Source organism: Lethenteron reissneri, chromosome 37, assembly GCF_015708825.2.
Source record: "Lethenteron reissneri isolate LAM-NWPU_2019-01 chromosome 37, ASM1570882v1, whole genome shotgun sequence".
Classification (NCBI taxonomy): domain Eukaryota; kingdom Metazoa; phylum Chordata; class Hyperoartia; order Petromyzontiformes; family Petromyzontidae; genus Lethenteron; species Lethenteron reissneri.
In genome coordinates, this window is record NC_083815.1 from 2,544,445 (window position 1) to 2,571,387 (window position 26,943).

Sequence of the window (26,943 nt, forward strand, 5' to 3'; positions counted from 1 at the left end):
CACCTCGAGAAGCGTGGTGACAAGAAAGAAGGCGTTTCGACATTGCTGCTCCTCCCTGTGGTATATTTGTTCAACCGTTTTCACTACCACTTCCTTTTCGCTCCCCCCCCCCAACTCATACCCCCACCCCCCCGCTTATCTTGGTCATACTTTGCTTTGTGTCCTGGCATTTTGTCGCCTGGCCAACTCCTCCTGACCACTGCTGCCGTTCACATGGCTTTGTTGTTTTCCCTCCACGTAGTGCGAGTGTACGCGCGCTCGCTCCTCCGGTCCCCTTTGGCGATCCGGAATCAGGGGTTCTAGATTTGAAGCTTTCGTGACTGCAAGGATTCATGCTCTTAGTTCTTTCGGTAAAGTCACGTAGGTAAAAAATTAAATTAAAATTAATAAAAAAGGAAAAAAAATATTTTATTTAATTAAAAATAACATAATAAGTTATTATTATTTAATTTTTTACCTACGTGACTTTACCGAAAGAACTAAGAGTAGGAATCGGGGGTCTTTATTTTATCCGGGAGAAATTCGATGAGCTATTAAGCCCTTTTTCACACACACATATCCTGTCGGGGCGGGGGTCACAAAGTTGACGAAAACAAACAATATAAAACAAAACCGATTGGAGTGCATCCAACGCCGGATGAGGACCGTGCCACAAGTCGCGGGTCGCGGGCGTTACATTGACTGAACTTCAGCGTGCGCTGGTCAGTGCGGGATTGGCGAAGGCGGGCAGCACACATGTGGGAGGCGAGTGCGGCACGTTGGGTTTTTGCCGCACTTCCCGCTGCTGCCCGCAGTGTAGCCCATTTCACGCGGTGGTCGCCCATTCAAGCAAAGCCACATACAGGGACGCCTCTACTTACAAACGAGTTAAGTTCCAGTGGTCTGTTCCCCAGTAGATTTGTTCGTAGGTCGAACTTTACTCTTGTCGATTCCAAACGTGATGTACGGCGTGTACACTAAACACGGGGAATGGCTTTAAAAGTTGTATAATTTCCTGTAGATGTAGATGCCACTGGTTCTGCATGTTCTGCAGCTGTAGATGCCACCCCTGCCATCTATTGCGCGGTGGTTGAACTTACGACTCTCGATCCAGACAGGTAGCTGGACATATGGACATATTTATTAGCTTCTCTGAAAGTTCCTAAGTAGAATGTTCGTAAGTAGAGGAGTCCCTGTATACAGCTTCAGCCTGCTTAACGTTAAAGGCCAGCTTGGGCAAATTCTGGACGATTTTGGTCATGGAGTGTTTTCTCACGCTGAACCCATATCAGTCCGTGGAATGAAAAAATGTGTTGCATTCTTAATCACACCAGAAATACCCTTAAATGTGTCCAGAAAGCGTCGCTGAGTTTCAAGACATGTTTTCAAAGAGGGTCACTGCTCCATTGGGATGTTTAGCCACTTCCATCAATCATGTTTGGCTTCGTGTGGGAGGAATTCGATAAAGTAAATATTTATTTCAATGGTGCTACCGTAGTCAGTGAGCATGGGGCAGTCCAGCAAACATCCGTTGTACTGTAATTCTATGCGCCCACGTCTACGCTCCCTGCATCCCCAATCAACACCGGAGTAATCTGGCATGAAAAAAAAAACGTAAGCATGCGAGGCAATAACCAGGCTTTGCACAAATGGATTTAAGAATCAACAGCTCAAATTTCTGCACAGCATTGTTAAGTCCATTCAAATGACCCTTATGACCTGCACACCTTGGGGAAATCCTCATCCAACAAAAGGCCATACACAACACAGTTTGAGATGCACCTTTTGGTTTGGAAAGCATCGACGGTTGCCTGAAGTATAGCCTGTGCTCTGACACAGGAATGTGGCATTGTGCACAAGCGTGTGTACCTGTCGGCGTGTAACCGTGTAACCGTGCGCGTCTCTCCGTGCGTTGTCGTGTGTAGGATTTGCGACGGGATTCAGTTTGGCGCAGGAATCCGCTTCCTCTAAGGACGCACGCCGCCGTACGTGACCACCCCCGTGCGACGTGGACCCCGTGGCGTCCGCCCCCCCGCCCCACACACCACAGGTGTCTTCAAAGCTGCCCGCGGGAGTGTGCGTTTTGACAGCCCCCTTTTATTTAGCGACACGCAATGAATGCCTGAGCAGAGGTGAAGTTAGTGGGTTAAGCGCGCGCGGTGAGGAGCAAATATACGTAGCACGCAGGCCTTTTGAACAATCGCACTGGCTGATGGGTTTTCTCGGATGAAAGTGTAAGGTCTTTGCGAAGAATTGAGGCTTGCTCGTGTAAAGTCAACGGCCTTTTATTAACCCAGGTGAGAGTCCATCGCCAACTTGTTGCCTGTTGTGAAAAGGGAAACTGATTAACAAGAGTGGCGATGTGGGCTTGTTTATTTTTGCGGTTATTTGGCACTTTCAGTAAAATATTTGGTTTGATTATAAAACACTGAAGGCGCTGCTTAATGGTCTACTCATTAAAAAATATATATATCTTTGGAAACTCCCTCGCAAAATTCTACAAATTGTTACCCTTGGAATCCCATCCTTTGTGACTTTGTTGCAACCTGGGCTGGTGGGTCAGTGTTACTGCTAGGCCATTGTGGTTGGGCCATGCAGCTGCCCCTAAACATCCAAAGTGGGGAATGTAGAATCGTGTGTTCACTTTGCCCCAGTGTACGCGCACTAAAAAATAACCCTTTCGAGGGTCTAAATGAGCAACCAGGGAGATGTGAACTTTCGACTCGGGCACTGGGAAACCCCAAACGTGTTTTATCCCAGCCTCTGCGGAAGTCCTGCGTGGTCGCAGATACGGGCGTTCTGAAGTAATTTTCCCTTTTAACTTATGCACTCATCTTGAAATTAATCGGTGGAATGAATCATATTAAAAGTTACGTTCAAACCAAATATTAAAAGTGTTTCTCTGTTGTCAAAGTGACACTCAATAAACACAAACCTACCGAGCTCAAGTCTTCCTGCCTGTTCATCAACTGCCTTGTGACACTGTCGTTGTTCTGTTTTCACTCGTAATGTAACAAGCCTATTTGATGCCTCAAATGTTTTAACGATGTTGGTCACGAACGTATTCACTGTGCGCAAGGGGTGAGGGCGCAGACACGGGAAGGGGGGCGGAGCGGTGTAACACGGAAGTGTGAGAAACTTAGAGGACGCAGTGACTCTTTACAATGGATCCAGTGTCATCATCGGATTTTTTTTATATATATAATAATTTGGAAACAACATGAACCAAAAAAAAAGGAACTGGGAAAAAAATCAACTCTTTAACAACCCCCATCCGCTACCAAAGCATAAATAACAATATAAAGTCTGCACAAAAAAATAAAACGTAAGTCGATAAAAACAGTTTCTATATTTACAACACAGGAACTCGTTCACGTATAGTTCAACCCCCAAACTGAGCCACCTTGCCCAGCACCGATACAATCATTGTCCTTGCAAGAAAGAGCAGAGGGGGAAAGCGTTCGGTGTGTGTTGTCAGCGACTTGTGCATCTGCCCGAGTGCTTGCACAGTTTCAGCACGGCGCTACACTGGGCAGCGTTGCACAAACAGCATCTTAACCGGCACGGCTGGGTCGTGTTCGTTAGCGCGCGCCTCGTCTTGTTGTTGCCTTTAGAAAAATAATAATGGTGTAAATATTGTGAACCGCCCCTTTGAATCTTCCAAATGCCTTTAAAACGTCCAATTGCAATGCACGCAGTAATTCATTATTAATGCTTTTCGCACGGCTATTCTCAGAATCAAACCCGCCACCAGGAAAATTATTACACACCCTCGTCGTGCCGCGGTTTCATCATAAGACGTTGACTTAAGCGAGAAACATCAAGTACATTTTAATCCTGCGATATAACAGTACCTTGCGAACCCGTAACCCCCAAACAAACAACAATAAAGTTAGGCACAATGGTTGTTTTCTGTTCAATGTCATTTGCACAAATACACAGTGCACTCTGATAAAAAAAAACCGTGCAATATTTTGACCAACGTGTGTATAGAAGAACCGAAAGCAGTTCCTCAACAAACTAAAGTCCGTGTGTACAAGAAACGTTTGATGGTTGTTGCTGTTTGTGACGACAGAAACGCCAGCCGTGTCCTTTTGTTTTTTAACTTCGTACCAATCCACTCTGCAGTTTCCCCAACAGCTCAAAGCTTTTGACGGGGGTTTTAATCAGAAGTTTCGCATCTTCTGATTTTTCGTCAGTGCGTGGTTTGTGTCTTTTTTGTGTTCGTTTGAGGGTTAACGGTGAAGAGCGCTTTTTAAAAATTCCCAACACAATCGTATGTCTCCGTGAATCCGCGATGTACAAGTGTCGTTGGCGCACTGGCCCTGGTGAGGTGGCTCATTGCGTCTTGAGCCCGTTTGGTTTTCTCGTCCCGTCGATGATAGGCACGGACGTCCACCGCCGCCAGGGCTCTCCGGATGTCGCACAACGCAGGCTGCGAAGAATTGTCTTCAGCTCTCGGTAAAAACAGTTTTTTTTCGCGAGAGTTACCGCCTAGAGAGCCAGGCGCGCAGAGGTCAGCGGAAACTCGTTTTCCCCAAGTGAGCACCGCACTTAAGGCACATCCAACAGCACCTGTGTGGAAGTGATGAAATAATAATAAGAGTACTGGAATAGAAAAGGGAGATATGTTTTCACAATGCTAACCCTACACCTCTTTTTCCACTGCACAACCGAGTCGTTGCTGGTGGTGCGACGCTGAGCCAACTCGGCACAGCTTTGGAGGCACCAGGTCGTTTTTCCACTGCGGAGGCCGAGCCGCGCAACGAGCAAGTCCGAGACGACATGGTGACGTGGTGACGTTGCATCCTCGCAGTGTTACCGACCAACGTCACGCCTGGCCCCGCTCGTTCCCGAGCCCCACTGCGATGTCTTTAAGAGGCCAGAGTTTTCACCTGGGGGGCCACGGTTTGGCTCCGGCTTGGCCCGGCAAATAGCCAGCGGGAAACCCACCCGTGTGCCGTCGAAAGGTCCTGCGGCTGGCTTGGCTGGGATGCGCCGATGAAAAAGGAGTGCAAAGAGGCTGCAGAAGCTGGTGTTCAACGCCCGGCCGCCTTTCCCATCTCTGCCGGTCGCCGCGTGGATGAGCCCGTTCCCCCGCCGAGTCGTCGCCCCCTCACCAGTCGCCCTCGTCCTTGAAGGAGTCGCCCTCGTCCTTGAAGGAGTCGCCCTCGTCCTTGAAGGCGGGGCCATCAGCTTCGCACGCCTCCATGCGCTCAAGCTTGTCGGTTTTGCTCTGCACAATCTCCTCTGGGCTCTTGAGAAACCTGGGAGGGGCAGAGGCGGTGGCGTCGTTCATGCTGCATTGGGTGGAGAAGCGATCGTTTGCTTGTGATGTGTGTGGGGGGGTTACCACCTCTTGGCTACAGAAACAAAATGGGACACGTCACGGCAAAATGATTATCTCATCGTCATGGAAAAGGGGAGAGCTACGTGTCAACGCGTTGCCTTGAGCAGTGTGATTATGCAACTGACAAAAAACAGGGACTTCTGGTCTAACCGGGAAGACTTTTACAGATTCCCAAGACAGCTAATGGCAAAACAGGATGATCCTGGGAAAACAGATCGACCTGTTTTAAAGTTAGTGACAGCTGAATAAGAGACGATGGTTGACGATGTTTTACAGCCGGTGCTAACAACGGAAATGCATTCACCACTTGTCAATCAGGACGCAGTAGGTTGCGCAAGCAATTGTTGTTCATGGCAGTTAGATAAGCTGATGAAGAGATGATGAGGTTCACGATGACGATGTTTAACGATCACTGTGAACAATGTAAATGTATTCACCAATTGCTACACAAGATATATTACTCCGACCAACCAACTCTCATTCACAGTTAATTACTGTAAATGATAATTTAAGGATGATCTCCATGGGAGTCATTGAAAAGTAGTAATTATGGTTGTGCCCTTTTATCTAGGAAAGCCACATTTTGTCCGGAGGGCCCTGCATTGGGATGTTTGGCCAATTCCATTAATATGCATTTGGCACACAAACCACCAAGTGAAACCCAATCACACCAGCAGGTAGATTCAAGAATCCATCGGTGCAGAGATTTGCACTGCCAATTATCCACCTCGTAGCCAGCGCAGGCAATGGACACTCACCACACAACTGCTTTTACTGGTAGGAACCACCTGGTTCCACCAGCCCACAGAGGATTATTGTGTCCGTCCGTCGTGTATCCAAAAATGGGAGGGGTGGGGCTGGGTGGAGAGGGGAGGGTGGGGAGAAGCTGGGTAGGGAGGGTGGGGAGGGTGGGGCTGGGTGGGAGGGTGGGGCTGGGTGGGGGGTGGGAGGGTGGGGCTGGGTGGGGGGTGGGAGGGTGGGGCTGGGTGGGGGGTGGGAGGGGTGGGGCTGGGTGGGGAGGGGCTGGTCACCCCGTGGTGCCCTTATAAAACTCAACGTTTAACCTACTCATGTCGGCTTGTGCCCTCACAGTCGGCCATATTTGCGGAATACACCACGCTGCCGTTGACCCTGGCCATTGACCTAGCAACCCAACGTTCCTTCCAGCTCCCTCCGCAGGAATGTGTTTAGTTTGTTGTCCTTCCCCCGCACCTTCTGGTTGGCTATGCACGGTGCGAAAGAAGTTCAACGTACATACTATTTGCGTGTCTGCTGGATTCACAGATTACATCACATCTTGCCTAGAGGTGCAACTCAAAATCAATTTGGTGAATGGTTCTGGCTTTTCCTCATTTGCTGGTGGTTCAAGTGACATTGAAGCGTGTGTGCGGGCAAGCACCGAAAGCTTCTTTCTAACAGCAGCAGTTGCCAAAAGTCTGTTTAGGCTATATGGGGGATCTTTGTCTTTTGGATGTGTGCACGTGTGTGTGTGTGTGTGCGCGTCCGGTACCTAAAGAGCATCTTTTGGCCGGGCTCCTTCTTGATGATGTTGAGCTTGTAGTAGTGTCTCAGCGCTCGTGACATTTTCTCGTACGTCATGTTCACCCGGTTCTGCAGGAACATCGAGACCAAGCGAGAGACTATTTAGATTCGCCTTTTGCTCTTTCCCACCCAAAGCGGTGAACCCCAAGAGACTTTGCGGTAATGTCAAAGTGGACTGCAATGGAAATCGCAGATTTCGGTTCGATTTGACGGGGCTGCGCGGAGATTTTTTTGTTGTTCACTTAATCCGGTATTTCACATTTGAAAAAATATATTGAATTAATGTATTTTTATTGCAAATTGTTAATTGTGTGGCGATGCTGCTGCACAAGCACAAATAACAAAACTCCACACATTCGTCAACGCTGCCTTTAAAGACAAAATATATAACAGGTGACATGTGCAATGAACATTGTTCATAGCCCTACATGTGCTATAAAAATGGCCCATTACCCAGAATGTCACCTATTATTTATATTTTCTCTTTATAGGCCACAGTGTTATTGACGAATGTGAGTATTTTTTTCATAGCAGCATGGAATCTATAAACTAAAACTCGAAGCTATTTGTATTTTACCAGGTAAGGCCCACTCAGCCTAGTCTCAGCCAGGCCCTGATCCATTCCCACTGCTTAGCAAGAGCGCAAATTAACTGCTGGGTATAATCGCGCTCGTTTCACGTTAACCGCGGTCGCATTTTATCAGCAGGGGGTATCATCTGCGCTCACTGCTGCACCCACTGGGAGGCACCTCGCACAGACGAAGGCCCGAGACCGCTCGCGTGTCGAACCGCTCAGGCCGACACGTTTTCTCCGCACTTCGCCTGCTCTCGGCCCATTGTCAGAGCGACTCGCCCCGCACGTCTTTAACCCGTTGAGGTGACCTCCGTTACGAAGCAGAACCTCGCACGGTGTACGTGCAGTATAACTAATATTACGGAGCGCAGGAGACGGCGGCGATGGTGGCTCAGCGGCTCGTGAATTTTTGCGCGATGAACCCGGCGGCACGAGCTTCCACGACGTCCGCTGCCGTGAGCGGCGGGTGCTACCTGGTCTCTCCCGTCGACAACCCGCGCATTCGGCAGTGTGGTGGATTGACCGTGGCTGATGATGATGACGACGACGTTCAGTTTAACACGTAGTCGGCTTTCGCGACCAATGTTATCCATAAGAGGTTTTTTCGTAAATATTAATGTGTTGTTCAACCCCGCCACCACCCGACACAGACAATCAGTGAGCTTTGTCACATAAACAAAACGTGCAAATTCGTGACGAGTTCAGCACACCGCTTGTGTGTTGGAGAGTAAACTCACGACAACATTTACAATTCCAGTACTGTGAGGTTTCGCCGGTTTCGCGGTAATTACAACAACCAGTCTCATCAGGCGACAGCCGGAGTTGTGATGACGGTGGTGACGGCCGTTTCACCACCACCTATGCCCAATGCCAAAACGCCACCTCTGTTATTCACCTTGGTTATTTCAGTTTTTAAATACGATCTACCATCGCGCACCTATTTTGATGTCGGCACCTAACTGGAAGTAAAACACGTAAGCGACGCGAAGGAATCCATTACCCAATGGCACTTTAGGATTTACCACGCTAAAAATATGGTGTTCAACTCCTATAAAGTTGGATATGAACCTTATGGCGGGACCCCGAGTCAAAATCGTAATTCATTTATTTGTTTTTGGCGACTCTTCACTTCGCTTTGTCGCAGCGTGGGCAACTGACGAACAAGGCACGAAAGGTTCCATGGGGTCCACCCCACGCGATGTCACTCGCCCATCATCCCCGTCACCGCGCACATAAACGCCATGACCCACCTGGCGCGGATCGTTCTGTTGTCGTGTCATCCAAGCGCAGCGGCGAAGACGAATGCCGTCGTCATAAACAAAACTTTGATTAGCGCATCGTGTAGCGCTCGTCGAGAGGAATAGACTGCCGTGTCGTTCGCCTTCAACAGACATAAAATGACGTCGCAACGCAGTTTATGCGAGAGCTGGGGGCTTATGGGTCCCCGGGGTCCCGCCATAAGGTTCATATATACACATTTAATATGTTTTTGGAATATATATGCTGAATGGGGAGGAGCGATGGCGCAGTGGTTAGTGCGCTACACTGCGAACCCAGCGACCTGAGTTCAATATCCAGTCCCGGCTAACTGCGGCGGCGAGTGAGCGATACCTGAACTGGTCGTGGGCCTTCCTGCACGGACCCGCACTGAGCGCTTCAAAGCCCTGGTCCCACAAACCTCCGTGACCAGCGGCATGGAGAGGCATTCATCCAACGGTGCTTTGTGTGTGTGTACGTTGATCTTCCTTCGCACCGTACGTAGGCAACCGTGATAATCGGAGGTGTGGGGTGGGGGGGGAAGACAACAAACTAAACACAAAAGCGGTTCTGCGTGGTGGCGGAGTACCCGTCTTTCGGGGCCCTCAAAATCCCAGGGCCTCCAAGGCCGCAGACCCCCTAAACCGCCCTCCCCCCCCCCCCCCGCGTTCATCCGAAGCCCCGGCGGGCACGAGGACCACCCTCTTGCCTTGTGCATCCCCCACAGCTTCGCCAGCCCGTTAGGCTCCACAATGCGGAAGACGCGCAGCTCGCGGTCCTCCCAGCGGATGTAGCTCTCGTAGCGGTAGTCCGACAGCAGGTGGTACACGTAGTCCCACAGCAGGCGGCAGTCTGGCACGCCGCGGAGGAGGAGGAGGGCAGCGGAGCGTTTGAAAGGTAGTGCCACGTGTGCGCTGTGTGTGTGTGTGCGCGTGTGTGTGTGTGCGCCGTGTGTGTGTGCGCGTGTGTGTGTGCGCCGTGTGTGTGTGCGTGCTGTGTGTGTGTGTGTGCGCCGTGCGTGTGTGTGTGCCGGCGTAGAGCGGTAAGGGGACCATCGACCTGGCGACACCAAGTCATGAACACTTGCCCAACAGTTTTTCGAGGGCGATTCGGGAAGGGGTGGGGGTCTGTCTGTGGTATCTGTGTTGTGTGCGCTGTGTGTACACGTTTTAAACGGGGCTTTCAGTGGCGTTGCTGTGGCGTTGCTGTGACGTTGCTGTCGAGACGATACCTGCAATGCGGCCTATCGGCTGGTCGGACGAGGAGGCCTCCTGTGGCTGGTGGGACAGGTTGAGCGGCTGTTCCTCGCTGTCTGCTCCCGCGAAGCGCACGGCATGCACCGGGCCCAGCAGGCGTTGCTGCTGCTGCTGCTGCAGCTGCTGCTGCTGTTGCTGCTGGTAATGATGCTGCTGCTTGTACAGCTGCTGCTGGTGGTGGTTTTGGTGGATGTGGAGCTGGAGGGGATGGGGGTCGGGCCGCGGCGATGAAAACACAACGGGGCGGCAGTTGCCGTCTCGGTGCGACGACGGCTGTGGGGGGGCACGCGTGACGGCGTCGTCGGGGCTGGCGCGCGGCGTCCCGCCGGCGCCCGTGGCGGCGGCGGCGTCTCCTCCGCCGCCGGTGCCGTTGGAAGCCGCCCGGTACTGCGGAGAAGGCCGCGGCGTGCCCACGGGAGAGTCCTTGAGGACGGTGAAGCGCTGCGAGGGCTGCGGCGAAGAATCTGCGTTCCGGCCAAGATGCCGTTTGGCAGAAAGCGATCGGTTCACGGTTTAATACTGGATCATTCCTCTGAAATGTCACGTGTCTGTTAAAGGCGACAAGCGGGCGTGGTGGAAGGCGGATCTTTGTTTTTTTTTGTCACCTGTAAAGCAGAGCTGCAGGGTGCTCCACGGCTGACACTTGGACTTGGCCAGTATTCTCTGCAGCAGCTCGTACAGGACGTCACCTGCAGGGCACCACACGGTGTCACTCACCCAGGCGGGGGGACACGGCGCTGTCTGTTCGGACGTTCGGCCGCCTGGGGCCAAGGTTCGGCCCCCGTTCGCTCCCCCGCTGACCGAACTTTTCGCAACGCCGCCCCACGCGTTGCCCTTTCCCCGCACCTCTGATTAGCGCGGCGCGCCGCATACGGTGCGCCACGTACGGTGCGAAAGAAGTTTAAGGTACGTTGCGTACATCACGTTTTTGCCTGCGACCAGAGTGGCCGAGCCGATCGTTTCGAATCACGGACGCCGGCCTCGGGGGCCCAAACGCCAAGCGGCCGGCAACAAACAGCGAGGCTGTTGAAGGTGCAATCGATACGAGTTGGTACGTTTCCCGAGTCAAGCGAGAGCTTTTCCAAGAACCGTGGGAAAGCAGACGGTGGGTGGGAGGAGGGGGGCGGAATTCCCAAAGCAGAGCAGCGCGAGGGAAGAAAGGGGAAGAGAAACGTTTGACCGAATTCGGCATCCGGCAATGCCGTGGCAAGATTGACGGAGAACGTGAGCGGCTTGACGACAAGTCCCCAAAGTCGTTCCCAGCACGCGGGTAAGCGGAACGTCGGACGTACGTCGTGCCGAACAAAGCACGCTACGCCCCAAAGTCGCATCCGTCCCAGAGCCGTACAGCTCGACGGCGAGAACCCACGCGGTCGCGTTGCTCGCCGACAACTCACCAGCGCTGGCGGAGCGGTAGCGGAAGTCGTCCTTGGTGAGCAGGCACAACGCCTTGCCGTTCATCTCGAACTGCCCCGAGTCGACCGCTCGCAGAGATAACTCCTCCTCGGCCCAGCGCAGCCACTGAGCCACGTCCTCTTTGCTCCACATGAATGGGTGGGCGGCTGTCATGGGAACGCAGCGGGCATTTGTGTCATCGCTTGTGCCAGAGTTTTAATTTCCCGGCAGATACTTGCCCAGTGCTCCTCCTCTCTGTTTGCCGTTCATCTTGAGCCGTGCCCTCCTCTTCTTGGTTCTTTCGGTAAAGTCACGTAGAAGGGAAATAATAAAATAATAAAATAATAAAATAATACCCAAAAAACTTAATAAAATGAATATTTTGAATTTTTTTCTATCTTTTCCCCCCCCCCCTTCTACGTGACTTTACCGAAAGAACCAAGAAGATGAATCCCTGCAGTCACGGAAGCTTTAAATCGAAATATTCCGTGCCCTCATCTTTGTCCGTCTCTGGGACTTCCGTCCCGGCCTCCCTACCCTTTTGCGCAATCCTGACCCTTTAGTCCCGCTTCTCCGTTCCCCTTTCCAACTGTTTCTTCTTATTTCCAATTCTTCTCTCTTTCAATTCCACTTACTGTTTTTTTTCCCCCCCACACATTATATCGTTGACTTCACTGCCATTTCCGTATACTGTGCCAGTTTTATGCACTATCACACCACACAGATCCCACGTGTTGTACCCAACGAAGCTGAACAAATGCCACAGCAAAATGTATGAGACAAACAAACAAAAAGTCTCAATTATGTCAATTGAATCGCGGTCCTGGAACGCGACAATTCACCGATCCGCCGGGGGTGAGTAAATAGTCACAGCCGTAGGGTCCACGCTGAATCCGAGTCTCTGTTTGCAGTCGATGATGACCTCAACTAGCTTGCCTGATCAATTAATGAGCGTAGCATGCGGTCGTTCAAGCAACGGTTCTTTGTGCATTGGAACGCGGGAGATTTGTACGCACGGAGGGGCGGCCTCTGATGGGAACCAGGGCCGGAGCTCTTTTGGAAGCCCTGGGATAAGTCAACAGATCAACCTGACCTCCGCGCTTCACTTCGCTTTGTCGCAGCGTGGGCAAATGACGAACAAGGCACGAAAGGTCACATGGGGTCCACCCCACGCGATGTCACTCGCCCATCATCCCCTTGCTCATCTAATTGGCACTAATTGGGCCGGATGGACAGCCGAGTTACGCGCGGTTGCGTTTGCCGCGTAGCTTAGCGGCTTCTCAACCAAAAGTACGACCGGAGGAGAGAAAAATGGTGCCTTTCCACGACCCCTGGCAAACAGAGGCAAGCCGTGCCAGGCAGTTCCTGGAATCACCCGACACCACGAGCGCCGTGCCCCTGCAGCGACACTCCCCCACCTGCCCCCGTCCTCCTCCCTGTCACTTGGAGGTGGGAGGGAAGCGACGACCGCGTTTTAAAAACAAACCAACGAACAAGGTCGAACAAGGTCGAACAAGGTCGAACGTTAGCTGACACGAGCCCGAGGTGATGCTGATAACGAGGCCGATCTGTGTTTTTATAGAGTGCCCAACACAGATAGGGAGAGAGGGAGAGAGAGCCCCACCGAGGTTGAGTGGGATGCGGCCGGCCTCCTTGGGCGCCATGCTGAGCCGGAGGCTGGGCTGTGTCCGTGCGCTGCCCGGCGCCGGCAGCGGACTCAGTGGCGGCGTGTAGCTGATGCCCTCGGCCTGCACACCGCAGTATATCATGGTGGATTAGTTGGTGCACACACACATCTACCATGGTATATGAATTGTTACACTTCATGGTTACAATTGAAGACAAAATATATTTGGGTTTAGTTTTTACCACCCCGTTTGTATTGTTGCAATTCCCATTGCTTGCTTGCACAGTTCACTTTGCATGTAAAATGAGCAAATCGTTGGCAATGTAACGGCCCTTTGTCAATCCACTCCTTGATAAAGGCCTCTCCACGCTACATTCTGGTCATGGGAGTGTCTGACCGTACTGCACCGCGTGGGATAGACCAAGGGGGCTACCGGTTCGGATATCACTCGTCACTGCCGTCAGCCACGGCTGGGAGTCGAACCGAAACCGAATGTGGGAGGTTGACGGCACGTCGCGGCTAACCACTGATTGACGCCGCTCGAGTCAAAATGATCGATTACCCGAGAGGTGGATCGACGCACCGTTTCCGCCTCCGCTAGAGACGATTGCCACGCGGGAAACCGCACGAGCAGCGCGACCGGCGCGCGTTCGCGAGAAGCGCGGAAAGCATCGCCGCTCGCCACCCCCCCCCCCCCCACCGTGCCCCAGCGCGCCCCGGCACGCGGCTCCACCGCCATCGATTCGCCACCGAGCTGCAAGCGGCGCGCAAATTTCAGATGAACAAAAACAAACGGCAACCACGCTTATCCACCAGTGCTCCACCGCGCGGTCTGATCGCAGCGATGAGCACTGGCGATGGAGCAACACACGGCCACCATCGGCATCGTCGCAGCACCGGATTTTGGCTGGCCGCCGGTCACTTGCATCGTGCGCTTTCAGATGCGCACCTGCGGCTGTTTGGAACGCTCTTCCTTCCGGTATTAGGAAGCCGCCGGAGCTGTGCACTTTAACATAACGACTGAAAAGGAAATTCCATAGAACTGCTTTTTGTGTTTAGTTTGCTGTCCTTCCCCCCCAAAAGAAATTCAACATACATACAACATCGTCGTCAATAATATCACCAATATCACAGGCAAAGATCCCTGCCCGTGTATCCATAGTGTTGGGCCGACTGCTGTTCGTGAGCGCCTATTAAGGCTGGCGTAGGACACGAATGGGTGGTGTCGTTAGCACCATGCCTACGTGGCTTTGACTTGCTCGTGCTCACGTTCACAGAACATTCCAGTTATTCATTTAAGGCCAGGTCAACATAAGTGGCGGCTCAGGATGAGTTCTAATGCCACTTTCCACGAATGTTAGTTATGGATGGAGACTGAACTCGGGTCACTGGGGTCATAATGGAGTGTGCTAACCAATGTACCACCATTCTCTGCTGTCACCAACACCACCATCATAATCGCTATCGTCATCACCAGCCTCTTACCATTGCCAACACCACAACGACATTATATATGACCACGATAATCAACATCATCCTCCCTACTGCCCATCACCTCCACCAACTACCCTAATGACCACCATCACACTACCATCACCTCCACCATCATGTCCACCACCACGCTGCCGCCACGATCACCACGACGGTCACCACAGTATTCGCCACGACCCCAACAACCAGCCAAATTCGGCCGCATCCCGAGAAACTATTCCCCCTAATGTTTCGGACGTACAGCATTTCTGCCGAGCCAACGTTCTGCCCCCGCCACGCCGACCCACCTCCTACCGCGGTCAACGTCAGTTTCTGGCTTCGTCAATCATTGCCGCGATGAGTTTGCACTCGGTGAAAGCCTGCGTGTGGCCTGCGACCAGAACGACACGCGCCGCCAATGTGCACGGGCCTCTCTCGTTTCTGCTGCGAGCGCGCCCGCTGACAGGAGGCCCGGACACTTTGACGCAGCCACGTGCACCAGTAGATGAGAACTATGGAAAATTCCACCACTTTCCCCCCCCCCCGCCCGGCTCCCTCTGCGGGAATTACCATCGGGAGTCGAACTTATGGCCTTGTTGCTCGCCGGCCGGTCAATAGCCATCACGCGAACTCTGGTCATCATCGAATTAAGATGGTCACTGCATCGCGCGTTTTCGGATGCGCTTCTGCGGCCATCTGGAATGCTCTTTCTTCCGATATTTGGAAGGCACAGGAGCTCTGCACTTTTAAATCTAGATTTAAAATCACTCCTTTAGAACTGCTTCATGTGTTTAGTTTGTTGTCCTTCCCACACACCTCCGATTAGCACGGTTGGCTACGTACGATGCGAAAAAAGTTCAACGTACATACAATAGCGCACGTCTGAGCGAAGCATTCGCCCCGAAAACGTGACACCATCATCGCCTCCGCGATAACAGGCACCGATCAATGGCTTAGCAACGCAAAGTTATCGTCGATACGCGTTTAGCCAATGCCCTCTATTGCCCCGTAGCTCTCACACAGATTCACTGGCCTATAAGTTATCAACAGTGCGAGCTTCAGTTCCTACTTAATCCTGAGGAATGTAATTTATTTACCCAGGAAAGCGTCAACGAGTCTCAAGACTCGCTCTCGGGAGGATCCTGCCACAGTGGGATTTTTTGGCCAAGTTATTTTATCGAGCGAGAGCCGTGTTTGGGGCGGGAGGAAGTCAGTGAAAATGCGAGGGTCTCCCCGCGTCTGCGCAGGTGCCGTGGCGGTTGTGCGACCATACTTCGCCACGCTGGTTAGCGTGGGTTGAAGGCAGGGAACGCAGACATGACAAGTGCATTATATGGGAGTACTCGGAGAGAAGTGAGCACACGTACAAACAGATAACCATCAAAGTTCCACGTGGACCGGGCTCCCGGACTTTCCTGACGTTCTGTCAACATCCTAGCGGCCACCACCTCGCAGCCGAATGGGTTTGGGAGTTTCGCAAATCTCTGCGTGATCCACCAACACTTGCCACCACACCCGGCTACAGCTTTGGGTTTGATTGTGGCATCGAAGGGCCGTGAGGGTTAGTGATAGTGTGGGGGTGACCTTGGTCATTTGTACACACACACAAAAGACAAATATCCCCCGTATAGCCTTAACAGACTATAGGGGCAAGTGCTGTTAGCGATCACCTATGAAGGCCGGAACGGTACACGAGGGGGTGGGTGGCCAGCAGCACGCCCGACCGCCTTTGTCTCCCCAGTGGCGATGTTTACACACCGCACCAGGTACTCATTTGAGGCTGAGTCGACCTAGGGGAGGCTCAGGACCGGTTCAGATAATCGTCACTGTTGTTGGCTAACTGCTCCTCACACACAAACACACGCGCGTGCAAAATAACCATCGTAAACCTGAGGTCAATGTCACCTGACCATGGCTCAGCCTAAACTATCCAGGCCTGGGTATCGCTACCCACACCTGATGCTGTTGGCAGAGCGAGGTTTGCTTAGCGAAGACGCCCAGGTAACAGCAGCGGTGGGGGTTCAAATACAACCTGGGTAATGCACGCGGCACACATGCGTATGTACGTATTTGTGTGCGCGCGTGTGTGTGTCTCTGTGTCCACATTTGGGCACGATCCCATCATCGGTGAGCTCCTCCGGCAAGGAAGGCTGCATTGGCTGGGTCATGTAGCCTGCCTGCCCGGCCACCGCTTACTCAAGTAGCCTGTTTGGCCTGATAGAGGGGGTTACAGGGGCACGGCACGGGCTAAGGAAGAGATGGAGCCGATGCGGTACAGGAAGTTGTGGAGCTGATTGGCCTTGCCGATGACCTGTACCAGCGGTGTCAAGATCGGCCTCTGCGGAGGAGGCTCGTGAAGGACGCTGCTGCTACTGGGCAGTTGGAGCCAGTCGCCCTCCAGCAACAATGAAGGGCAGAGGAGCGACGCTCACAACAACGAGCGGAGAGCCTAAAATACAGCGAGGTGGCACGGCAGGGGGCACAGGCGGTGCCAATCATCTCAGTCGGTCAACTCATAACACCTGAGTATGTGCCCTGACCTCTTGCCCAGCGAACGTTCACCGCTTGATGAGGCCTCAAAGAGAATCCCGCTCGACACAAGCAATCGCCACTTATTGGTAAAAGGCGGCTGCTGCTGTTGTACAACTCGCGTAGGTCGACTTAGCCTGAAATGTGGCGGGCCAGATCGCGCACCTGACTGGCACATGTTTATTTATAGGCAGCGCACTGTCATCGGAGTTCATGTCGGGGTCAATTCCCCCCCCCCCCCCGCGGCCTGCCCCTCCCCTGCCCCCAACAACAGCGACGGCCCTCTCGCCCGCCCGCCCCTGGGGTGCCAGCGGCGGAGAGAGATTCCGCTTCCTGAAAAATGTCAAAATGCCCCGCGGATACCGGGAATGTGGGCACGTCGGATAAGTCACAGCACGGGGTGGGGGCTGGTGGTGGTGGTTGTTGTTTTTTGACGGAGCGTTATAAACATCGCCGGAAAGTGACCCGCATGCAAAACTGACGACAAACATGCCACCTTATCCGCTTGCACATCAGGGGGGGCCAGTTACTGTTCACGAGCGCCTATTATTGTTGAGGTCGGCGTGGCACAAGCAGGTGGGATGGCCTTCATCGCATAAATCTGTCCGCCTTTGTGTCGTACTTTTCATGACGGCGAACTGCCGTCGTGAAAAAATGTCAATGTAAATTTAGGCCGAGTCTACCCTAGTGGGAGACCAACCGCAGGGTTCGAATTCCGATTTCCCACACCGGTGTTGTCACTGGCCGGGAATTGAAGCTGGGTCACTGGGATCATAGCCCAGAGAGCAAACCACACCGACAGCGCTCCCTTAGGCGCGCGCACGCACGCGCACATACACACTCGCTCACATGCACACATACACACTCACTCGCTCACACGCACACATACACACTCACTCACACGCACACATACACTCACTCACACGCACACATACACTCACTCACGCACGTTTATCACGCACGGCTCGGGGCCACAGCTTCCTGATGCATTACGGGAAACGGCAGAACAGTTTTTTTTTTGCGCCCGTGGCTCACGGGGGACTCTGCTCTTGCACTTTGGACTGAAATACTGCACCCCACCACCCAGGCAGACACACCAGCCAGACACCCCAGCCAGACACCCAGCCAGACACCCCTGCCAGAAACCCAGACAGACACACAGGCAGACACCCAGCCAGACACCCAGCCATGCAGCTAGGCACCCAGCCAGACAACCAGCCAGACACCCCAGCTAAACACCCAGCCACCCAGCCAGAAACCCAGCCAGGCACCCAGCCAGACAACCAGCCCTTCAGTTAGCCACTGACCCAACTTCCCAGCCAGACATTAAGTAATCCATCCACCCAGCCAGCCACATGGCCACCGCCTCATAGAACACCAAACCATTGCCTACCTGGACAGCCAATATACACAGCCAGCAATCCAGCCACTCACCCATGCAGCCACGCAGCGAGCCACCTGGCCATTCACCCAGCCAGCCTCACTTCCCACCTCACGCTCTCTAAAGGCACAACGAGAGGTTCCGGGGTGAGCGCGCGCTTGTTGGTGGCTCCGAGCTGGGAGCTGCTTGTGGTTGGGACCGCGTGTTCGGCACGGCCGTCGAGCACGGCGTTCACCGACATGGTTCGCACACGCACAAAGATCCCCCGTGTAGCCTTAACAGACTGTTGGGGCAAGTGCTGTTTGCGAGCACCTATGAGGGCCGGAACGGCACACAAGGGGGGCGAGGTGGCCAACACCACGCCCGGCCGCCTTTGTCTCCCTAGTGGCGATGTTTACGCACCGCACCGGGTACTCATTCAAGGCTGAGTCGACCTAGGGGAGGCCCAGGACTGGTTCAGATCATCGTCACTGGCGTTGGCCGAACTTAAAGTCTCCGAGTTCGTAGCGCAGCGCACGAACCGCTATACTGCACCCCACGAAAACTAACGGTGGAACGCTTCACGAATTTGCATGTCATCCTTTCGTGGGGTGGCCAGCACTACGCAGGCACGCACACATGCACGAGGGGCGCGTGTGGCTCAGTGGTAGATCAACATTTCTCCTCTGTAGTCCGAAACCCTCTTTCTCCAGCCATCCGTGCCGTTGACTCCCTGCCCCTGTTTCAAGTCTCTGCTCATCTCTGTGAAAATAAACGTGCTCACCGTTTCTATGCAGCGCCTCGAGATGTAGTTGCATTTAGGGCCTCGTAAATGTATTAGCCAGATCTTCCTCCTGATAGATGTACACAGTGACAGTGTACAGTAAGCTGGTTAAATAGAAATTAGATGCAAGTATACAGATCGGAGACACTCCTCACGTGGCCACGAATGTTAATTACGTGACCGGGAAACAGCCACACAATACCAGACAATTGCAACAAATTATATATTCATTTAAATTGTCTGACTGCCCATCTATGTCTTTATTAGCGGTATCACGATGTATTGATTCATCAAGTCAGTTCATTAATTCATATCGATTCTCATGCTCACGATGCTCACCTTGAATTGCACGCGTAAGATACGATTATTTGCCATTCCTAAATCTGGCACGTAAGTTCACGTGGTACCTTAAGCCACACTAGTTTTTATACCGTAATGTAAAAAAAATGAAGTCTAATCGGATCTCGAATTTAATGCCAACCCCCATAATCGTGACAATTAATCGTGCCACACCTTGCAAGAATTTTTTTTCCACGGAGCGAGAACTCGTTTGCAAGAGTGACCACGCCGTGGCAAGGTGTGACCCACGTCTCGGTGTGTGGTCATATTTCTCTAGCGGATGTGGCTCTGTGCGCCACCACCACAGGGCTCACGTTCCTCGGCGTTGTTAGAACATTCACTTCAAGCGTGATTATGTTTTCCGAAACTGGTTACATATTTACGACGTGTTCTGTGTGTTCGTGGAGAGGTGACGCAGTGGTTCGCGCACTGCTACGAACCCGACGACCCAAGTTCGATCCACGGCCACAGCTAACATCAGTGGTATCTGAACCGGTCTTGCCCCCCCCCCCCGTCAACTTAACCGTCCTGAACTGACCAGTGAGGTGAGGTATGGTCAACACATGCCCCGTGACCGAAGTTGCAAGGAGAAGCCTTCATGCAGCAGTGGGCTGACAGGGCAGTAAATTATTTCTAGATTTGAAGCTTCTAGATTTGAAGCTTTCGTGACTGCAAGGATTCATACTCTTAGTTCTTTCGGTAAAGTCACGTAGGTAGAAATGTATTATTATTCCTTTATTATCATTGTGTTGTGCATTTGTGGATAACAGCGTGATGTTGGGCATTTGGCAAGCACGCGAAGATGCTTCACGCGCGCAAAACTGCGTGCCCGTGACACGCCGCATGGGAATGTAGAGTCAAGGATGTTAATGTACGCAGAAAGAGAAAGGCACTGCAGAGGGAAGGTAATGCCGGGACGGAAGTGCCCCAAGACGGACAGAGGGGAGGGCTTGGCTCGAGATGAGCAGCGGGATGAGGAGGAGGAGCGCAGGGCAGGAAGTGGAGGAGGAGGAGGTGGGGGGAGAAGGAATGAGGATCCCGGGGATGAGAGGGGAGGGGGAAAGAGCCGTCACCTGATTACGAATAAATAAATAATGCTGCCCGTGATGGGAGCCGTGCGATAGCTGCCGAGTGCTCAGGCGCTGCAAATGGACCGCAGGAGGCACGTGAGCCGGAGGGGGGCCGTGCTACCGAGAGGTGACAGATTGGGGGCCGGAGAGAGAGAGGGGGGCCCCCCATTGCACTCCGTGCACCAGGGCAGTAGTGGCGGAACGAGCGAGGGGGCATGCAGGAGGTGCCTTGCCCCCCCCAACCCCCTCGTGGCCAAAGCTACGAGTTAGGCCTCCCTTGAGATTTGTTTTCAAGAAGTGTAAAAAGAACAAAAAAAATTTCAAAACGCGGTTCAAACTTTTTTTTTTGGAAGATGCTTTAATTTACGTTCCACGTTTTATTTTAATTCACATCGAATATTGAGGGCCCCCACCTGACCCATCGCCGCACCCTGAGCTGACAATGTAGTTACTATACCACTGATAATGTAGTCACTACACCACTGATAATGTAGTCACTATACCACTGATAATGTAGTCACTACACCACTGATAATGTAGTCACTATACCACTGATAATGTAGTCACTACACCACTGATAATGTAGTCACTATACCACTGATAATGTAGTCACTACACCACTGATAATGTAGTCACTATACCACTGATAATGTAGTCACTACACCACTGATAATGTTGTCACTATACCACTGATAATGTAGTCACTACACCACTGATAATGTAGTCACTATACCACTGATAATGTAGTCACTACACCACTGATAATGTAGTCACTACACCACTGATAATGTAGTCACTATACCACTGATAATGTAGTCACTACACCACTGATAATGTAGTCACTACACCACTGATAATGTAGTCACTACACCACTGATAATGTAGTCACTACACCACTGATAATGTAGTCACTATACCACTGATAATGTAGTCACTATACCACTGATAATGTAGTCACTACACCACTGATAATGTAGTTACTATACCACTGATAATGTAGTCACTATACCACTGATAATGTAGTCACTACACCACTGATAATGTAGTCACTATACCACTGATAATGTAGTCACTATACCACTGATAATGTAGTCACTACACCACTGATAATGTAGTCACTATACCACTGATAATGTAGTCACTACACCACTGATAATGTAGTTACTATACCACTGATAATGTAGTCACTATACCACTGATAATGTAGTCACTACACCACTGATAATGTAGTCACTACACCACTGATAATGTAGTCACTACACCACTGATAATGTAGTCACTATACCACTGATAATGTAGTCACAACGCCACTGGTAATGTAGTTACTACACCACTGATAATGTAGTCACTACACCACTGATAATGTAGTCACTACACCACTGATAATGTAGTTACTACACCACTGATAATGTAGTCACTATACCACTGATAATGTAGTCACTACGCCACTGGTAATGTAGTTACTACACCACTGATAATGTAGTCACTACACCACTGATAATGTAGTCACTACACCACTGATAATGTAGTCACTATACCACTGATAATGTAGTCACTACGCCACTGGTAATGTAGTTACTACACCACTGATAATGTAGTCACTACACCACTGATAATGTAGTCACTACACCACTGATAAGGTAGTCACTATACCACTGATAATGTAGTCACTATACCACTGATAATGTAGTTACTACACCACTGATAATGTAGTTACTACACCACTGATAATGTAGTCACTACACCACTGATAATGTAGTTACTACACCACTGATAATGTAGTTACTACACCACTGATAATGTAGTCACTATACCACTGATAATGTAGTTACTACACCACTGATAATGTAGTCACTACACCACTGATAATGTAGTTACTACACCACTGATAATGTAGTTACTACACCACTGATAATGTAGTCACTATACCACTGATAATGTAGTCACTATACCACTGATAATGTAGTCACTATACCACTGATAATGTAGTTACTACACCACTGATAATGTAGTCACTATACCACTGATAATGGAGTTACTATACCACTGATAATGTAGTTACTACACCACTGATAATGTAGTTACTACACCACTGACCAGGGCTCCATGTCCACCACTCTCTGCTGCTGGATAGGGCTGATAACAGACGCAGTCGGCTGCTCGCAACAGTGCAGTGCAGCGACATCAGTTGTTGTAGAGTACCCACAGGTCTATCTATGCTCCCTGTCGTTACCAATTAACAATGTCTCATATCACCAACCCGCACTGACACGAGAGGCGACTCGCAACGCAGTGGGCAGGCTCTCGTACAGGAGTGGATTGGCCAACGTTTTGGGCAATGGGCCTTATTCACAGCAGAGCAGGGCTAGGGATGGAGTGTCTGCGCACTGGTTCTGACTCAAGAATGAAAGTTGTGAGCTGGTGAAATCAAAATGGGACAATATCAAAGTATGACAAAAAATAAGCGTAGGTTTTACCCTTTCTTCCAATATGTTAAGATGTTCAAACAGGAACCTTTTGCAAAGAATCAAGTACTGCATGAAACTTTCTACGTCACTTTACCGACAGAACCACAGAGTAATTCCTGCAGTCACGAAAGCTTCAAATCAAGTTTGCATGAACCACAAACACCCGACACGGTTCATCACCCCGTGTTCTTGTACAGGGAAATTGAGTTTTCAGGTCCATACGACGTACAGCCGTCTTAATGCGGGCAACAAAACGTGTCATATTTGTGTCTTATTTGTTTGTGTTTCTCCCCTTGTGATGGGACTTTGTGGGGTGAACGCTGAGATGTTCAAGGGGCACGGGATGACCAATCCGGTCTGAATTGATCCGTGATAAGGTAGGGCACCGATAAGGGGTTGTTGACAGGTGTGCTGTATTAAACGACGTTTCGTGCAATGGCCCTTCTTCATAGCACATGCACACCATATGTGCTACTTTCCATGCTACGAAGGGATGTTGCCCGAAACGTTGTCCTGTTATATACATGTAATGTACACGTACAGTAGACGCAGCAGCCCACTGCAGGATGAGGGTCGTCTGCCTGCCAGGTGGTGGGAACTGGGTCGACCATACTTCACCAGTGCGAGCCCATGATACGTAATGCTAAACACGGCGTTTATATTTCGATTGAAAGCTTTCGTGACTGCAGGGATTCATATTCTTGGTTCTTTCGGTAAAGTCACGTAGAAGGGAAATACTAAAATAATAATATTGTATTGTCTTATGTTATTATTTTATTCTTTCCCTTCTACGTGACTTTACCGGAAGAACCACGAATACGACGATCATAGCCACAGCACGGCGTTGACATCGGCGTGACCTATACGACCGGCGCGCTTCAATAGGATGCAATGCACACAGCGCGTACAACATAATGTCACGTCCAGGACGTGCGTCTCGCTCGCCACTTGTGCATCTGGAAGGACGTGAGAGCACACGCATTCAGCTACATGTGGTCGAGTGTGTGACTGTGTGTGTGCTTATAGGTACACTGTTGTGATTATGTCAAATTGAATCCGAGTTGCTCTCAGCATTTTGTTGTTATCACAGCCTCGTGCCCAGCACACCGCGCAGGAAAGCGGCTGCCCGTGTCGTATGTCGGAGTCTCACCCATAGGTAGACTCGGCCTCAAATGGGTACAGTGTAAATTTTTTATTTCATTATTTCCCTTCTACGTGAATTTACCGAAAAAACCAAGAAGATGGGTACAGTGTGTGTACCTGTGGCTGTGTGTACCTGTGTGTGTGTGTCTGTGTGTGTGTGTCTCTGTGTGTGTGTACCTGTGTGTGTGTACCTGTGTGTGTGTGTACCTGTGTCTGTGTGTGTACCTGTGTGTGAGTGTACCTGTGTGTGTGTACCTGTGTCTGTGTGTGTCTCTGTGTGTACCTGTGGTTGTGTGTGTACCTGTGTGTGTACCTGTGTGTGTGTGTACCTGTGGCTGTGTGTACCTGTGTGTGTGTACCTGTGTCTGTGTGTGTACCTGTGTGTGAGTGTACCTGTGTGTGTGTACCTGTGTCTGTGTGAGTCTCTGTGTGTACCTGTGGTTGTGTGTGTACCTGTGTGTATACCTGTGTGTGTGTGTACCTGTGGCTGTGTGTACCTGTGTGTGTGTACCTGTGGCTGTGTGTGTACCTGTGTCTGTGTGTACCTGTGTGTGTGTACCTGTGTCTGTGTGTGTCTCTGTGTGTACCTGTGGTTGTGTGTGTACCTGTGTGTGTACCTGTGTGTGTGTATGTACTTGTGTCTGTGTGTGTACCTGTGTGTGTACCTGTGTGTGTGTGTACCTGTAGCTGTGTGTGTACCTGTGTCTGTGTGTGTACCTGTGTCTGTCTCTGTGTGTACCTGTGGCTGTATGTGTACCTGGGTATTGGGTGGGTGTGTACCTGGATATTGGGTGGGTGTGTACCTGGGTATTGGGTGGGTGGAGGGGTACAGGGGCTGGGGTGGTGCTGACCACATCACCAGCCACACCGTTTCCGGCCTTCATAGGCGCACGCCAACAGCATTTGCCCCGACAGAACTGTGTAGGCTGCACGTGTGTTACATGCGTGTGCGTGTGGGTTACATGCGTGTGCGTTGAACTAAGTTGCGCGTGGCATGTGTAGGTTGTTGTGAGAGGAGCGGTGGCGCAGTGGTTAGCGCGCTGGCGCCAAGGCAGTACTGTAATCGAATCCAGTCCTCCCCTAGGTGGACTCGGCCTCAAACGCGTACCGTGGCGCGAAGGCAACAACCGGTGTGGTGTTGGCCACCGTTTCGGCCTGTTACCACTGTGCTCGCCGATAGCAACTTGCCCGGCTGCCTTTGTCTCCCCCCCCCCCCCCCCCCCCCGAGTGGCGATGTTTACTACACACACCGCACCAGGTACTCACTCGAGGCTGAGTCGACCTAGGGGAGGCCCAGGACCGGTTCGGATATAATCGAAGTGGAATCGAACTCGGGTGGCCTGGGGTTCGCGGCGCTAACCGCTGCGCCACCGCTCCCCACCAACGCACATCGCACACCGGCAGTCACCACACACACCACACATCACACACCATGAACCAGACACACACCACACACACACATCACACACACACATCACACACCACACACACAACACACGCCACATACACATCACACACACCACACACATCACACACCACTCACATCACACACACCACACACACATCACAAACCACACACCACTCATATCACACACACCACACACACATCACACACATCACACACACATCACACACAGACCACACACACCACACACATCACACACACACCACACACATCACACACCACATACACGTCACACACATCACACACACCACACACACCACACACATCACACACCACTCACATCCACCACACACACACTCACCACACACACATCACACACCACTCACATCACACACACACCACACACACACTCACCACACACACATCACACACACCATACAGACCACACATCGCACCCCACTCACATCACACACACTACACACAGTGGCGGCTCACCTTGATGATGTGCTGGGCAGGTGAGATCTCGCTCATGGCTGTGCAGGTGACGTTAGTGGGACGAGGACATGAACACAAACACGGGAAGTCTTCGCACAAGAAGAAGCTTGCGTCTTCTTCGTCTTCTCGTTGCAAGACACCAACCACGGCGGTGATGATGGTGATGATGATACGGAAATGTTATTGACGGGCGATGCCTGTTAATGATGATAGGTTTCACGATTAATTGGTGATTAATTACTGGTATGATGATTTGATGATTGTTGCGTTTGGTGATGGATACGTTTGATGAGTGGCGATTGGTAAGTTCAAAGATGATCGTGAGCAAGGATGATGATCAAGACGATGATAACTTTAGTTGACGATCATGAGTTTGATGATGATGATGACAACTTGAAGACGATGTAAACCCAGGAGACGCTCGCTATCGCCACGATCACGAGCGTGTGCCGCGTGCGGACGTCCACTGTCGAGTTTCCTCCTCAACCACAGTCGCCTTCCCAAATCGTTACTCTGATCCTCCTTGAACTCCTTCTTCCGAGCGACGAGAGAGAGAGAGGAGACGGAGAGGGAGGTGAAAGAGAGGCGAGGAGGAGGGATGATTGTCGGATACGAGGGTAGAAAGAAGAAGAAGAAGCGAGAGAGAGAGAGCTGCAGAGAGCGGCTTTACTTTCCGGAAAGGATTTGCATAAACTGACGTTCAGCCTTTCCGGGAAGAGAAACCTAAATGGTCGAGGGAGGGATGGGAGAGAGGGGGGGAAGGGAGGAGATGGTTGGTGGGGGGAGATGGAGGTGGTGTGTGTGTGAGAGTGCTGGGTGGAGGTTGGGGGGGGGCAGAGGAAGAGAGAGCGGATGGGGGTGGTGGAGTGGTTTGTGAATCCGGGTAGATTCCACATCGTG

General features: G+C 51.5%; 2 protein-coding genes across 3 annotated transcripts in view; one reads left to right on the forward strand and one right to left on the reverse strand.

Moving 5' to 3' along the window:
* Positions 1-2,922, forward strand: part of SAMM50 (SAMM50 sorting and assembly machinery component) — a 49,663-nt gene extending 46,741 nt beyond the window's left edge. Inside the window, exon 15 of the mRNA XM_061566471.1 lies at positions 1,905-2,922. Within this exon, the coding sequence (XP_061422455.1) occupies positions 1,905-1,950 (46 nt within the window). The 3' untranslated portion in view covers positions 1,951-2,922. The remainder of the gene's footprint in view (positions 1-1,904) is intronic.
* On the reverse strand, positions 2,250-26,739 carry LOC133351347 (transcription factor ETV7-like). 2 transcript variants are annotated; one of them, XM_061566472.1, is made up of 8 exons: positions 26,044-26,739; positions 12,978-13,101; positions 11,356-11,520; positions 10,564-10,647; positions 9,934-10,422; positions 9,412-9,554; positions 6,840-6,940; positions 2,250-5,246 (listed from the first exon to the last, which is right to left on the reverse strand). In XM_061566472.1, the coding sequence occupies exons 1-8, from the start codon at positions 26,077-26,079 to the stop codon at positions 5,096-5,098; spliced, it is 1,293 nt and encodes a 430-aa protein (XP_061422456.1). In that variant the 5' UTR covers positions 26,080-26,739; the 3' UTR covers positions 2,250-5,095. The 2 variants fall into 2 exon arrangements, with proteins under 2 accessions (XP_061422456.1, XP_061422457.1); XM_061566473.1 differs by lacking the exon at positions 12,978-13,101.
* Positions 26,740-26,943: the final 204 nt, after the last annotated feature.

Coding starts and splice junctions, on each gene's coding strand:
- LOC133351347 (XM_061566472.1), bottom strand. CDS start 26,079: ATGAGCGAGATCTCACCTGCCCAGCACATCATCAAG. Junction 10,423..10,563: donor CCTGCAGCTCTGCTTTACAG/GTGACAAAAAAA, acceptor GCCGGAACGCAG/ATTCTTCGCCGCAGCCCTCG. Junction 9,555..9,933: donor GCCGATAGGCCGCATTGCAG/GTATCGTCTCGA, acceptor GCGGCGTGCCAG/ACTGCCGCCTGCTGTGGGAC.